The 13,753-nt window shown below is 46.7% G+C and overlaps 1 protein-coding gene across 1 annotated transcript in view; it reads left to right on the top strand.

Annotated features, from left to right (window-relative positions):
• The first annotated feature begins 3,831 nt into the window (after positions 1-3,831).
• Positions 3,832-13,753, top strand: part of LIPI (lipase I) — a 165,059-nt gene continuing 155,137 nt past the window's right edge. The window contains exon 1 of the mRNA XM_085623039.1: positions 3,832-4,337. Within this exon, the coding sequence (XP_085479165.1) occupies positions 4,283-4,337 (55 nt within the window). The 5' untranslated portion in view covers positions 3,832-4,282. The remainder of the gene's footprint in view (positions 4,338-13,753) is intronic.

Below are 13,753 nucleotides of genomic sequence, written 5' to 3'. Positions count from 1 at the left end.
ATGAAATGCTTGTGGGAATAAAGCTTGTAGGTATTAAAATTAAGGGGCGGGGAGTTAGATAATAAACTAAAGAAAAATATTGCACTTGGTATGGTGTGATGTCCTCACCCCACTGTTTGGCCCAATCAAATTGCGGGTGAACATGGAATTGAAACATTTGGGAGTGGATCATACACTTGAATTTGGTATAACAGAGGTAAGTTATAGATAGTTAGACACACTTGATGCTGAGATGCTGACGCTATGCTGAGATGCTGCCCGATTTTGCTGCAATCTGACTGAAGAATCCAACACTAGGGAAAATTCGCGGAACAACCGAGGAGGCACATCTAGGAAGGGGTCTGGACGAGCCCGAGCTGGAGAGAGTAGCACCAGAGAGGGGTGTAACGCTGGTGTTACACTAGAAGAGGTCACCTTCCCTGTCCTGACCCTGTACTGAATACTTGACTCTCTGATGTCGGGGTCCTCACACCAGTCTAGGTAAATATATCAGTAGGGTAAATGCTCCGTATGTGATCTCTGTCCTTTCTCTCCTCAGGTGCTGTCATTGCAAGAATTTATTAATGCAAACTGATTATAAGCTAATTGTGCTATTTTCCTGATGGAGATTGCTGGTATATTCATGTGTATATTGATTTGACTCACAAAATTATTAATTCAGATAAACCTTTAAAACTCCTTCTGAGTCTGTGGTTCTTTCAAATAAAAGTTAAATGCATTATTGTATTTTCCTCCCTATTCTAATCTACTACTAGATCTTTTCAACAGTGCATTTACTCATGAGACAGGAATTGTAAGAATACTGGTATGAAGGTTTCCTAGGGTAAAACAAAATTGATGACCAGTGGATATTTACTAGCTCATTGATTGTATGAATGTATATGGGCCCAAATGAGTGTTGTGTGTATGAATGTGTAGAGCTGGTAAGCTCCGCTGCATCAGGTCCATTCAAAGAGAGCTGTATGGTGCGCAGTGAGTCAGAGCGATAAGTGCGATTTTACAGATCTGCTACCTTTGGTTTTGCTCTCCAGTCCCACATATGCAGTCCTCCCTAGCGTGGCGACCATTTATTAGATGAGTTTTATATAGCGCTGGCTAGACTCGAAGGTATCAGAGCGCTTCACATAAGGAAACAGTGTGTTACAAGTTACAATAATTTCACATTAATTACAGCATGATAGCATATTCAAGACAGGAGTTAATAAAGGACACGAAAATCAGGACCCAAAAAGAACAAAGAGAACTGGGAGTCCACATGAAGGAGACAAGAGCGGAGAAAACGATGAGACAAATGTCCGAAGTCCGGCTGGATAGCTGCGTGCCAGTGCCAATCTCCCCTATAGCTGTCGGTGCAGCTCCACCGGGAATCGGCCAAGTGTAGTCGGGCTCCCCCGGATTAGTATAAAAATGTCACATTAATTACAGCATGATAGCATATTCGAGAATAGAGGACACGAAAATCAGGACCTAAAGAGACCAAGGGGATCTGGGAGTCCACATGAAGGAGACAGGAGCGGAGAAAACGTCCGAAGTGTGATAAGACGCCACGCCAAGGTAGCTCAACATCTTTCTGTGGAATGTGGGGGGGGGCGGGAGGGGGGGAGAGTCTGAAGCCCATTGAGCCCTATGGGCGATGCGCACCTGCTGTGGAGAGCATCATTACTTAAAGGCTGTGTCTGGAGAGCTGCCTAAAAGTACATTTGAAAGATGAACCACTAAAAATGTTCATGCAGCTTCTGGATTTTTGTTTCAAAGCACTCCCAGGCTGTATTTAAAATAAAGCACAACTCTTGAAAATATAACGCAATCTCATACCACATCTGATAAAAATATACCACCGGCTGTAGAAAAAAACACGTTTCCCCCCACGGACAGTCAGCACGACCAGGCATCTTTTTAGACTACCCACATCAGTGCAGAGAAATTACCACTCTAAGAGGCTCGGCTTCACTTGAGTGAGCGGTCTCTTCACATCCGCTGCCGCCAGTCCTCCCTGTCCCTCCCAGTGCACACGTCACATGTGTGCTCGCGCCGAGCCCTGCGTGCCAGGCGGAGGACTGATACCAGCGTGTAAGTGACGTCACAGCCGGCGAGAGAGGTGCGTGAGTCAAGCCTTCCTCGTCCCTTCACTGAGTTTCTGCGTACCTGCTTTCGGAACTTCAGAAAGTGGCTGAATTCCAAAAACAGGCGTCTTAGTTTCATGACAAATCATACGCAAGCTTGATTTAGGCGAAGGTTCTGACAGAGCAAACGTTTAAAAATACATTGTGCACGAGATTTTATTGGGCGCATGCAGCAGGCAAACGAACACTGAAGCGGGCCATGGTAATGCTATTTTAATACCACTAACATGCCCATACAGTGCCACGTAACTGCTGCTGCCAATAAAGTCCACCTACGCGCATCTAAGCTACATTAACTCAGAGCAATACACATAAGAAGATAAAATGAATTATCCAAAGTGAAGAATCGGAGTTTGAAAGCAGAGTGTTTAGATAATGAGAACTCTTACCATCAAAGCTCATCCCTTATTCCTTTATCGCTCAACAAATCAGTGCTTTAAATGGGCCGGTACTCACCGTACTGAGTACCGGCACTTAGTTTTATGTCGCTGAGTACCGGCACTTCTCTACTGCCGAGGATAGTACCGGTACTCATAAAACGCTGGTGCTGGCGGTGTGTCTCTAACAGCCCAGGTACTTCTGGAGACCTGAGCCGAGCCCCGCTGAACTATTCAGCTTGGGCTCATCTGCATACCGTCGGGGTGTTCACTGCAAACACAGAAATGGAGGCAGCTGGTGACGGCGCTATTAAGAAAGCCCTGGGAGGTAACCAGGTTCAAATAGCTTTAATCGTCCCACCTGATTCTTTTGTTAAGTGTCTGCTTATGCCTGTCTGCTTGCCTGTGATTGTTTTTGTGTGAGAGAAATATGAGAGAAAGGGGGAGAGAATAGAGACACTCATGGAAGGTATATCAAAGGAAATGTGTGGAATGCTTGTGTGTGCACGTCTGCTTGTTTCTTTCTGTGTTGCTCGAGAATATATAGTATTGTGCCAAGCAACAGCAATTAACAGTATTGATATTGCAAATATTAAAAAACAAGGAAATGTTAAAATATCACCGCGTTTGGCTTTCCTTGTGTAATGAGTAAACAAACCTTCTTTGTTTCTTGAAAGACATTTCTTATGTGTTTTGGTATGTGCTGCGAGTAGTATAGAAGTCAAGATGTATCGGCATGACTACTCCTAAGCCCCGCCCCCAAGCCCCGCCCACTCGCCACATTTAAATGAGTACCTGCAATATTTTTCCCCCATTTAAAGCACTGCTCAACATCACTATATATATGCGTGCCCAAATACAAAAGATAACGAGGTGTATATTGCACTTTTCAGCGCCAATGAGTGACACGTAGGCGCCTCCAAGCACTCTAGAACACTATACCCAGTTTGCCTTTGAACTAAGAGCGCCTTGGACAAAACAAATCGGGCGACCCCACGCACCGGGTCCTGCTGGTGCTCAGCCCCAAAAAGCAGGTGCTGAAACGGGTCACTATCGGGCTCTCCATTTTTGCCCACCCCCTCAGGGTGAAAAATATATTAACTGCACCACTCTTCACTGCCGTTGATGTAACTTTGATGTAAGAGACTCGTCATATTTCTTTCAGTCACATCATTTCAGAGCTTAAGTATTTTCAATGCCCCTTATTCATAAGCCATTCAACTTGACAAATAAGTAATGTTTGCCGACGATGTTCTGCACACAGACATGCCATGATTCTCCCCACCACACCCTCAACAGTCCAAGATTCAAGCCAGCTCCGGGAAACATCTGCACTTGACCATAAACTGGACACACCCGTGGCGGCAAACGTCTGAAGCGGGGCCTGTCACTGAGCGGCAGAACCCAGTCCATTATGCCAACCACAATATTTGTACTAACCCATCCCCTTGGCAAAAATAGTAAGCATCTAAAAGTCATTGCATCTGGAGTTTGTTTCTTTTTTGCCACAGTCCACAAGTATCGACGAAAGTCGTCCCGGCTGAGCCGAGCGGGGAGGAGCCGCGCGCCGGAGCTGAGGTGAAGGTACCATTCTTTGAATAGCTACGAACACTTCCTGGTCCGTGTTCTCGCTGCACCCTCCCAGCAATTGTCAACTCACTGCTACTGAGGCCGGAGGGAAGGGATCCGAACCCCCCTACAGAGACCTTGGACAGCCCGCTCCGACCGAGTACAGCCCGGCGGGCACTGCTGCTGCTTCTGCGTCGCCCCCCTTCCTTCCTCATGCTGCTGGGGCTGTGGTTCCTGCTCTGCGGCTGGGCGTGCGCTGCCAGGGCTGGTAAGTGAGATTCAAGTTCATCAGAAGTGCCGGAACCAGAGCGCAGGAGAGGGCGCCTGCGCCTCCTACTCGGTCTCCGTGTGTACGGGCGAGAGGGGAGAGCACTGACCCCAAGGCTTTTTACTCCCATTCGCTCTCCCATCCCTTTCTCGTTCTTGCCGCTGTATACTTCTAGACGCCAGTCCAGTAGCCACTAGCCACTGTGGGCAGTGTGGTATGGGCCCTGGTGCGCGGACGCCCTCCCCAGCTGCTGTTTGAATGATAAAATACAACACAACAATAATCACGGTTTAATGGGCAACTCTTGGTCTCGGTGCAATGCACCTGCTGCACCAACGGACGCCCCTCCCCAACACCTCCACCACTGCTGATTTGGGATTTTTCAGCGACTTTAGGGCATCATACAACAAAGCGCTACACATGTGTAGAAGCAAAATGATCTGACTAAATTCGCGGACCTATCACCAATAGTTCGTCCTAGGATGAGAAACTGAAACGTATATGTGTTACGTAGGCTGTATTTAGGAAACGATGCATTTGACTGCTTAGCGTAACATTTGTTTTATGTACACTCATAAGCGTTCCTCTGCCGTTTCGTGGCTTCAGATAAATGGTTCGGATTACATTTTTCAGGAGATTTTTTTTAATCAAGGTGTTCTCTCGCACGTCAACACCCCCCAGGCTGGATTGCAGGTAAAACAGCGCTGGCAGGCGGCTCAGGTAGAGAGGCTGAACTCAGAGGAACCAGGACACGCGAGGGCGTGAATGCTTTGGGTCACTGGGTACTTTTGCGTTGGTACTTTTAAACCAAAGCGAAAGTAACACATTAAGGGAAACTCTACCACGTACTGGAAGACGCTAGCTGACTGCCAGCCACGGGGCTTCACGCTGCAGTATAAACTGGTATATAAACTCTGTAAAATGTAACACAGAACAGTGCGGTATACATTGTTTTTTACACTGCCAGCAGAAGTGCTGTCTACATCGATAAGGTAAGTAAAGCAAAGTTCAGCTGCTACTGTGACTTGGGAGAGGCTGGAATGTCGGTGCATTTCACGTGCACTGACATGAAGGAAAACAGAAAAGCGCATTCCAAAGCAAAGGGGCACAGGTCAGACAAAGGCTTGGCACGAACAGCCTATTAAGAATGCCACAATGGCATATACAGATTTTTTAAAAACAAATAGAGCGTTGTGGTAGCGAGGAGATAAATACCCTAAAATGCTGACATATAAAAAAGTACGTTTGTTTCGGCCCCCTACATTTTTTATGGCAGGTTCCATATCACCCTTGACTGAGCTGTAGTTCATGCAGAAATGTGAGAAACGAATCCTTCCAGAGTTAAGTGTAACACCAGCTCAGTTCACTTTGTGCACCCTCTGTGTACCTAACATTCCTCTCAGTAGCATGGGGATTCCCCAAGGACCGTGAAAGGACATTTCCCAGGAGGGTTATAACACTGAAGAGCATGGGTGTGAGTGAGGGCGTTAGGTGGTTGCAGACTTTCTGTACGGGCAATCCCATTGAAGAGAATAAGACTAAAGCACGGTTGTAGTTTGATATATAGGTTTGATGGTCGGTTGATCCCATTAAAGACAATGAGAGTGTTGGTACTTCGGGCAATGAATCACATCGCAGGCCGATGGGGGTTAAAAGGTCGCTTTTATTTAGCAACATAGCAAAGTAATCATAATACCAAACAATGACTTTCAATGCAAAATTACCCCGCCCCCCCTCAATGATCCCCTAAGAAAAGTCCCCAAACCGATCCCCCAATGAAATTTCCCCCATATCGATCCCCCAAATAAAATTTCCCCCATATCGATCCCCCAATGAAATTCTCCCCCACCTGGAACCTCTACACCAGCCCCTTATCTCTGTTTCCCTTCTGTCCTAAGCTATACTGCCTGACCCAACCCTTCCTACCTGCCTCAATCCTGTCCCAATCTGCCCCTAATGGAAAAAGAAGGCGAGGGGGAGGGAGAGAGAGACCCAAAAGCCCAGGAACCGGGAAACGTTACCATAACCGCAAAATATAAAACCTGTAACACAATAGGGAGGGTGGGTAGGGCACGCAAAGCGAGCGCGCCTCCTGCCTACCTGCTCCTGGACCCCCAACTGCCAATAATTAGAACTCGGCGTTTGAACGCCAACGTTCTAAAGCAGGCTCCCTGCCTGCACGTGCTCGGCCCTGGGCGATACCACAAGCCCGAAGCTGCCCGGGGGTGGACATTCTTCGAATGCCACCCCCAAGCCCCCATTGGTGTAGATTCAAGGCACAAGTCACGGTCCACCCACTATTTTGACAGGGTGGACGCCCCCTGCCCCCTCAATAAGTTGGCCCCCATATAATAATTGTGCAACACCGGGTAGAATGCAGCAGAGCCTGCCTCCACTTTGTCTGCATCCCTTCCGAGCAACAACGTGCAGACGGAGGAGGGGGTTTCTTACTTTCACCCCCAGACAAAGGCCTACTTTAAAGGGCCATCATCCCTCCTTTGGTTCGAGCATCACCCAAACTGGGAGCTATCTCAAGCCTATTACCTAGGTACCAGAGCTAAGGACGGGAAAGAAAGGCACACAGCTTCTGATGCATCACTTAAGTACTTCCACTTAACAGAAACTAGGATTAGGAAGCTAGCTGTTGACTTTGTTCAATCATATATAAAACAGACAGTAATGCACTGGAGTTTAACCCCTTCCCCGCTCATGACGGAACCGCTCCGTCATGAGCCACGGTTGCCGTGTGCTCATGACGGAACGGTTCCGTCATGCCACGACCGTTGGCGGCCGCTCCGCCCACGCGGCGCTGTTTCCCCGCCTGTGCGGGGGGACAACGCAACTGGGCGGAGTCATGCGGAACCGTTCAGTCATGAGCACAGCTCAACCGTGGCTCATGACGGAGCGGCTCCGTCATGAGCACAGCGCCACCGCGCTGCCCCCCCGCACCCCCCAGCGCCGCGGCGGAATTCCCGCCGCGGCGAAGGGGTTAAGATGTATTGGAATGGCAAGTATTTACTTGAATAACAATTTTATTGCCACATTTAAAACATTTTAGTGCTACTCCCGATGTAGGGTGGCAAAGCACTTTATATCACATGCACGCATTTTACATTGACAATAAATAATACAAGTGTATAATTCAACGTACAAGATGTGTTTCATAATACAATAATGACAGGGCCACTGGAATTATGTGGCAGGGACAGTCCAAATTGTGCGGCAGGGTTTACTAACAAGAAAGGGTAAGAAAAGGCAAATTATGTGGCTAGAAAAGGCAAAGTATGCAGCATAATGCAGTACATCTAGTGCTAGTATTATGTCATTATTTTGGAGTTTATACACATGTTGACATTATCTGGGCAAAGCTTTCATCTCATTAGTATCACTGTGACGCCAAATACAGAAATAAGCAACAGAAAGGTGACCAGTCAACCTTTGCAAAGGACCTTCCACTGTGTGGCTTTATGCGTCACTGTGCTTTTAGTAACTTTTAATCAATTTGGGCAAGGAACAAATATTGGTGTTGCAATCTGCAGATTATGCAGCATACAATGGATTATGTGGCAAATTAAGCATAATTCCAGTGGACCAAAATGAAGTTTCGAATGTATAGAAGTCACACATTGTCCTTCATAGCTCACTGTGCTAGATTAGAAGGATCACAATTTATAAACTGCAAGTAACAAAAGTATCTCTGTGTTAAAAGCAGTAACCTACTTACCCATCTACATAAAAAAATAGGTACTCTGCGTGTTACGTGATGTGCTTTGCAGGAGACATATTAACCCTCTATGCTACTTTGAGCCAAAACTGTGACCAGATAAACCACAGATATCTCCAGCACGTGCATTAATCACCATAGTTATCTTACCATTATTATTTTTCCTTGAGATTTGCTCAGCACACAAAGATCTCGGCAACAGGTACCTTAACCCCATAAGATATTTTAAAATGTGGCCTTTGCAACCAGTTAAGCCAGAGCAGATGTTACTGTCACCTTTCTCCTGGTTGTCAATTTCTTTGTGGCAGAGTTGTTTAAAAAAAAATACAAGTTGATTGTTAGACTGCTTTCCATGATTCCACCCTCTGTGACCCCATCAACATTTGTTGCCCATAGACATAGGAAAAGACAACAAATTAAAAGAGGGACCCGAGCCAGAGTCAAGCAAGAGTCTAGTTCGGCTGTATGAGCCTGTGCAGGAGCTGAGCCCTGGAAAGGTTTGGCAAGTAAATCATGCAGCAAACAGCATCTTAGAATATGTTATGATGTCTTCAACAGTCAATGTATTTTATTTAGCACGCAGAAGTGTTTTACCTTAGTAGATCAGATTATATCACTGCATTGATTAAAAGTGATGTTTTTGAAACATGAACTTGTAAACAGTCCTGTCCACCCCAGCCAAAATGGCATTCGTAATCTAGGAAGCAAGTCAGTTGTCACGCATACCCTAAAAATGACCCAGATTCTTACCCCAAATGGAGCAACATATTAGTCTATCAAATCACATACAAGTAGTTTTTGAACAGCACACATCCTGAACTCACCTATCTGAAGGTGCCCTCATATGTGGTGATAAAGAAAACGAAGGCTCAGTGAAATGAAATACTTACCTAGGATCCCATAATTGGTGATCATAGCAACCGGGATGGATCATTGGTTTTCTTGTTTCACATTGTGCAGTTTATGTCCTAGAAGGGTATCTTTTTGGGTCTCACCTGGCGAACGCAGCGCGAAGCGCTGTCGCCAGCGAGATCTATTGTTGCTGACTTGCCTCAGAAGTGGGACAGGAGATGGGCACACTCAGGCTTTTGGCGGATTGGAGCCTGTGTACGCGCTTGTGAAGACGCGCTTGCAATGATGTGTACAGCCACGCGGCGTGCACATCTCCTGTCCCCCTTCCATCCTCAGCAGCCTCATGCACTTTCACTTTCCATTCACCCCATCAGCTCCACAGAGACAGCTTGTTTTATCGTGTCTACCTTCATTTCAGTTTATCCTCTCGTCGTCGGCACTCTAGATTACCCTCAACAATCATCTCATCCACAGCGCTCTTAATTATACATATTCACACACCACCCCAACACATTCTGCCAAAACACATGACCAACAAACCTTTTACTCCTCTTTCACTCACACTCTGCCACTAAGCTACTTAAAACACTTGCTGCTCCAAAGTGCCTGTCCTCTCATCCACAAACACCTCTGATCCTCCCACACGGCCATCGTAGATTCCTACTGCCCGACAACTCATGACTTCCGTCCCCCTTCACTTACCCACCATATAGTGCTTCCCTGTGCCACTGCAATCACAGAGCAGTGTATCTTGGCCTTTATCTTTGGAACAGAAGCTCGTGTCTTCGCCCTTCGGTGCCGTTACCTCTTTGCATCTCACCCCGGCTTGGAACAGAAACCAGACCACGCCTACGCCGGTCAGTGTCAGGCGCTGATCCTGGGTGCAGAGGCCGCTACTCAACTAGTCGCCATCTTGGCAAAGAAAGGAGCCTCGTGTCAGCAGCCAATAGGATTGTACGTCACCTAAGAGTTGCGTTCCCTGACTGCTTCCACAGCTGTGCAGCGTAAGACGCGCTGTGAACTTCTCGCGCCGTGATTAGTTGAGAACTTGTTCGTTTATGTATCTGAGTGAATTACAACAACCGCTTGTTCCTTCCGCCAATTCCTGAGGTGCTTATACACAGGTGTGCATCGACTATTCGCTCGTCATTGTTACCTGCAACGTACCCCATGTGCTCACTTATAGCACAAGTGACACGTCCCTGCGCTGCCCGAATGATGCTACCGTCACCGCTGTGCCCACTCTGGTACAGAGCGTCCAATCGGTGCTTCAAATACAAGGTTAGTTGAGCTCTCCGAGGGGCCAGGACGAGACACAGTGATGTTTATCACTTTACACGAGTGAGAAACGACAGTACAAATACACAAAATATTTCCCATACAGCTCATTCTGCACTGAGTATACACACCCACCCTATAAAGCGTGTATGTGGAAACCAATGGCCTTTACCCCTTAGTTAATGTCACCACAACAGTGTCTCATCTGTCGGAGGAAAACAACCAATCAGGTTTGCAGCACTCCGCCACACACCTGTGCTCGCATCCTGCCCTTGTTCACTCTTTCCCCTCGTCTCTCATCTCTTGCTCGGAGGAAGTCTCCTCTCGGGTGAGTTCCGCCCTGTGTCCTCCTTCAAGCGGTTCCACGTAAAACACCGTCCCGGGGGGCTGCTGCTGGCCACCCAGGACATGCCAGGGGACGCCGGGGCTGAGGCAGGGGGCGAGGGGCTGCCAGAGAGTGGCAAGGAGGAGGCTTTCTTCCAGAAGCTGCCCCTCTCTTGGTGGTGGTGGTGCTGCTGCTGCTGCTGCTGCTGGTGGTGGTGGTGGTGGTGGTGGTGGTGCTGCTGCTGCTGCGGCGCAATGAAAATAAGAATGAAAACAACATCGCGCGAACCGCGCATTTGTGAAGTGTGTGCCATTAACTATATTTAAGCGAGGTCTCACACACATACAAATATAATTAAATAAATAAATAAAACAAGCATTTGCAATGCAATAGGTCTCACAGTTACGCAAGTTTAAGCTATTGACATTGCAAATAACAATACCTTTTATTTTTGTTTTCTTTTTAAAAACCTAAATAAAAGACATTGTTATTTACAATGCCAATAGCTTAAACTCGCGTAACTGCGAGACCTATTGCATTGCAAATGCTTGTTTGTGTTAGCTGTTACTGATTTGTCTTCAACTCTTGGTGCACAAGGTTAGAGCATGGGGTCAGGCAGAAGACACATGAACGCTTGGCCCATGTAGGGCTCCGGGCCCAAGAAGATCTCAAGTGAGCCAGAACCAGCCATCTGGCTCAAGACTGGCTCGACACTGGCTTGAGCTTTCAGTGGGTTGCCTACCTCTTGTTGTATGCCAATTAAAAAGCCAGAATGTGGTATTTTTGTTCCTGCACCCCCTACATCTTCTTTAGTCACCCTGACCCTTGCCTTCCGCTGGAGCACACAGTGCGAGTGGATATAAAGAGGAGGAATGAAGCCAGATGGAGATTGTGGGTGGAGAGCAGTCAGCTCTACTGAGGCCTTCATTCAAGCTCTTGATAAGCACTAGTACCCCACCCAGAACTCACCCCATCCTACTACAAAATAAATACTGTGTCTTATTTTTAGACAAAATGTTGCTCCTGTTGCCTGCACCTGCAACTGGATCTGAATGGGTCTTGCTGGCCTCTGCAAGAGTGAGTCCCTGATCCCCATGGGGTGCCTCTAAAGGTCCTGTACACTTGCCTGGCATCAGAGCGCACTCCTCTGACTCAAAAAGGAGAACTCCTAAAGTTTTGGGCTCTTTGAGACTGGGCCTATTTGCACCAAGATGTTGCTGCCTTTGCCAACTCCCAACATGAAGCTCCAGTTAACGTAACTCTTCGCACTACTGCGACCACCAGTAACGCAAGATCTTCACTTTGCGCTACAGTGTCGACAGTGTGAGCTGACCACCAATCAGAATCTCCAGCAACAACTGTCCGCTGCCCCCAACAGAGCTTCCCAGTACAGCGGTGACGGTCAGCAATGCCCAGCCTGCTCTTTGCGCTTCAGCGTCGACCATCTGTGATGCTCTCCCTGCTCCTCGTGACCTTCACCGCAAATTGAACTCTTTGCCAATAGCGGTCCGTGGAGCGAGTTCGGTGGGGCAGTGAGGCGGGGCGGGGGAGGGGCAGGGTGGGGAAATGTAAACACCGGAATATGGATGAACGGAGGTAAGTACACATTTAAATAAATAAAACAAAATCCTTTGCGCGCGCTGCATCGCAAAATGCGATGCAGCGCGCGCAACGAAATTCGTTTTATTTATTTAAATGTGTACTTACCTCCGTACATCCATATTCCGGTGTTTACATTTCCCCACCCCACCTCCCTGCCCCACCGAACTCGCTCCACGGACCGCTACTGCTCTTTGCGCTGGACTTTAGAAGGTCACTAACTTTTTTAGCTGGACTAATCTGGTCCCTGTATCTGTCCCTGCTCCTTCGTGGTCAGCCTGAACTTGTGTGACTTTCACCTGGTCTCGCAAGACCAAATAACCACAAGTGGTGCTTTGTGCTTTTAGGTTCTATATTTACCTGAAATGTTTAAAGATGCTTATCTCTGGTTCCACTGATTGGATGTTTGTTGTCTTGGTGTCATTTTATTTATTACATTTTATTCTATTTTTCTAAATACGTGTGAGATGCTCCTTGTGTGTCTTTTTACTTTATTACTGTTTTTGTGTCGTATAAATACTTTAGCCATTGGCTCTAAGTTAAGCTTGACTGCTTTTGCGCCAAGCCACCAGAGGGTTATGCACAGGTTGATTTAGCGAGTTTTGCAGTTCCACCTGACAAAGATCATAGCTGTGGCTTGAGAAGGGCTCACACCCCTCTCAACCAACAACTCCATTTCTGGCAGTCTCCAATGTCTGAATTAATATATGTGTAGAATATCCAGTTGTAACTGTTTCATTCTTAGGGAATATCATTTGCCGTGCTCAGAATGGCTAATGCAGTGTACAACTTGCTTTTTTTCAAATGGTCAAAGTGCAAAAATTGCCAGTGTATATAATGGTGGTATGATTGGTAGGTTAATACATTTTACAGTTCTGATATTCACAATTGCAGATTCTAGCATTTTTCATGCAATGCATGAAATGTGCTTTGCTCATGGTACCGAGTTTTGTATGCCGTTCTTGTACAACTTAGTGGCTTGTCTACTGTAGTTAGTCAGACATCAAGCCTAATCCACATTTGGGCTGTTAATTTCTTCAGACATGAAACTCAAGTCACAGACTTTTTTTTTTATATAACATACTTTATTGGTTTTCCATTTACATCCAGTACATCCATTAAGGGCATTGAAACATTGCATTTCTATCCAGTTTGATGTTGTACAGTATTCGATTACATGTATTATACATCAAGTTACTGTATTGTTACAGGTGTTATTCCTCATACATGTGCACAGTGCATCTTCACAATTGTGCAAACTTTAAGAGTGAAAGTGAAACTTTTAACTAGTGAAAACTGAAACCTCCATCTCACGTTCTGGCTAACTTATCCGTATGTAGGTATGATTTGCGTCCTAGTCTGTCTTGCATGATAACTTTAACGATATTGATCGTGTCCCTTGACTCATCTTGCTGTAAACTGCAACTCTGCGCGCTACAGCTATGCAATGGTCTACTGTGCGTTCGGGGTACTAGGTATGAAATCAGAGTCTAAGCCTTTAAAGGCTTAAAACATAACATCCCACTCAATGGATATCTCATTTTTCCGCAGCCTGGAGCCTCCTCTTGGTGTATTGCGGCACTCTCAGCCCCGCCCCAACACAGCATTTCGCTATGCCAAGTGTAGGGTACAGGGGGT

Source organism: Triturus cristatus, chromosome 8, assembly GCF_964204655.1.
Source record: "Triturus cristatus chromosome 8, aTriCri1.1, whole genome shotgun sequence".
In the NCBI taxonomy this organism is placed as follows: domain Eukaryota; kingdom Metazoa; phylum Chordata; class Amphibia; order Caudata; family Salamandridae; genus Triturus; species Triturus cristatus.
Note: the sequence above shows the minus strand (reverse complement) of the source record. Positions and strands in the feature narration are given on the sequence as shown.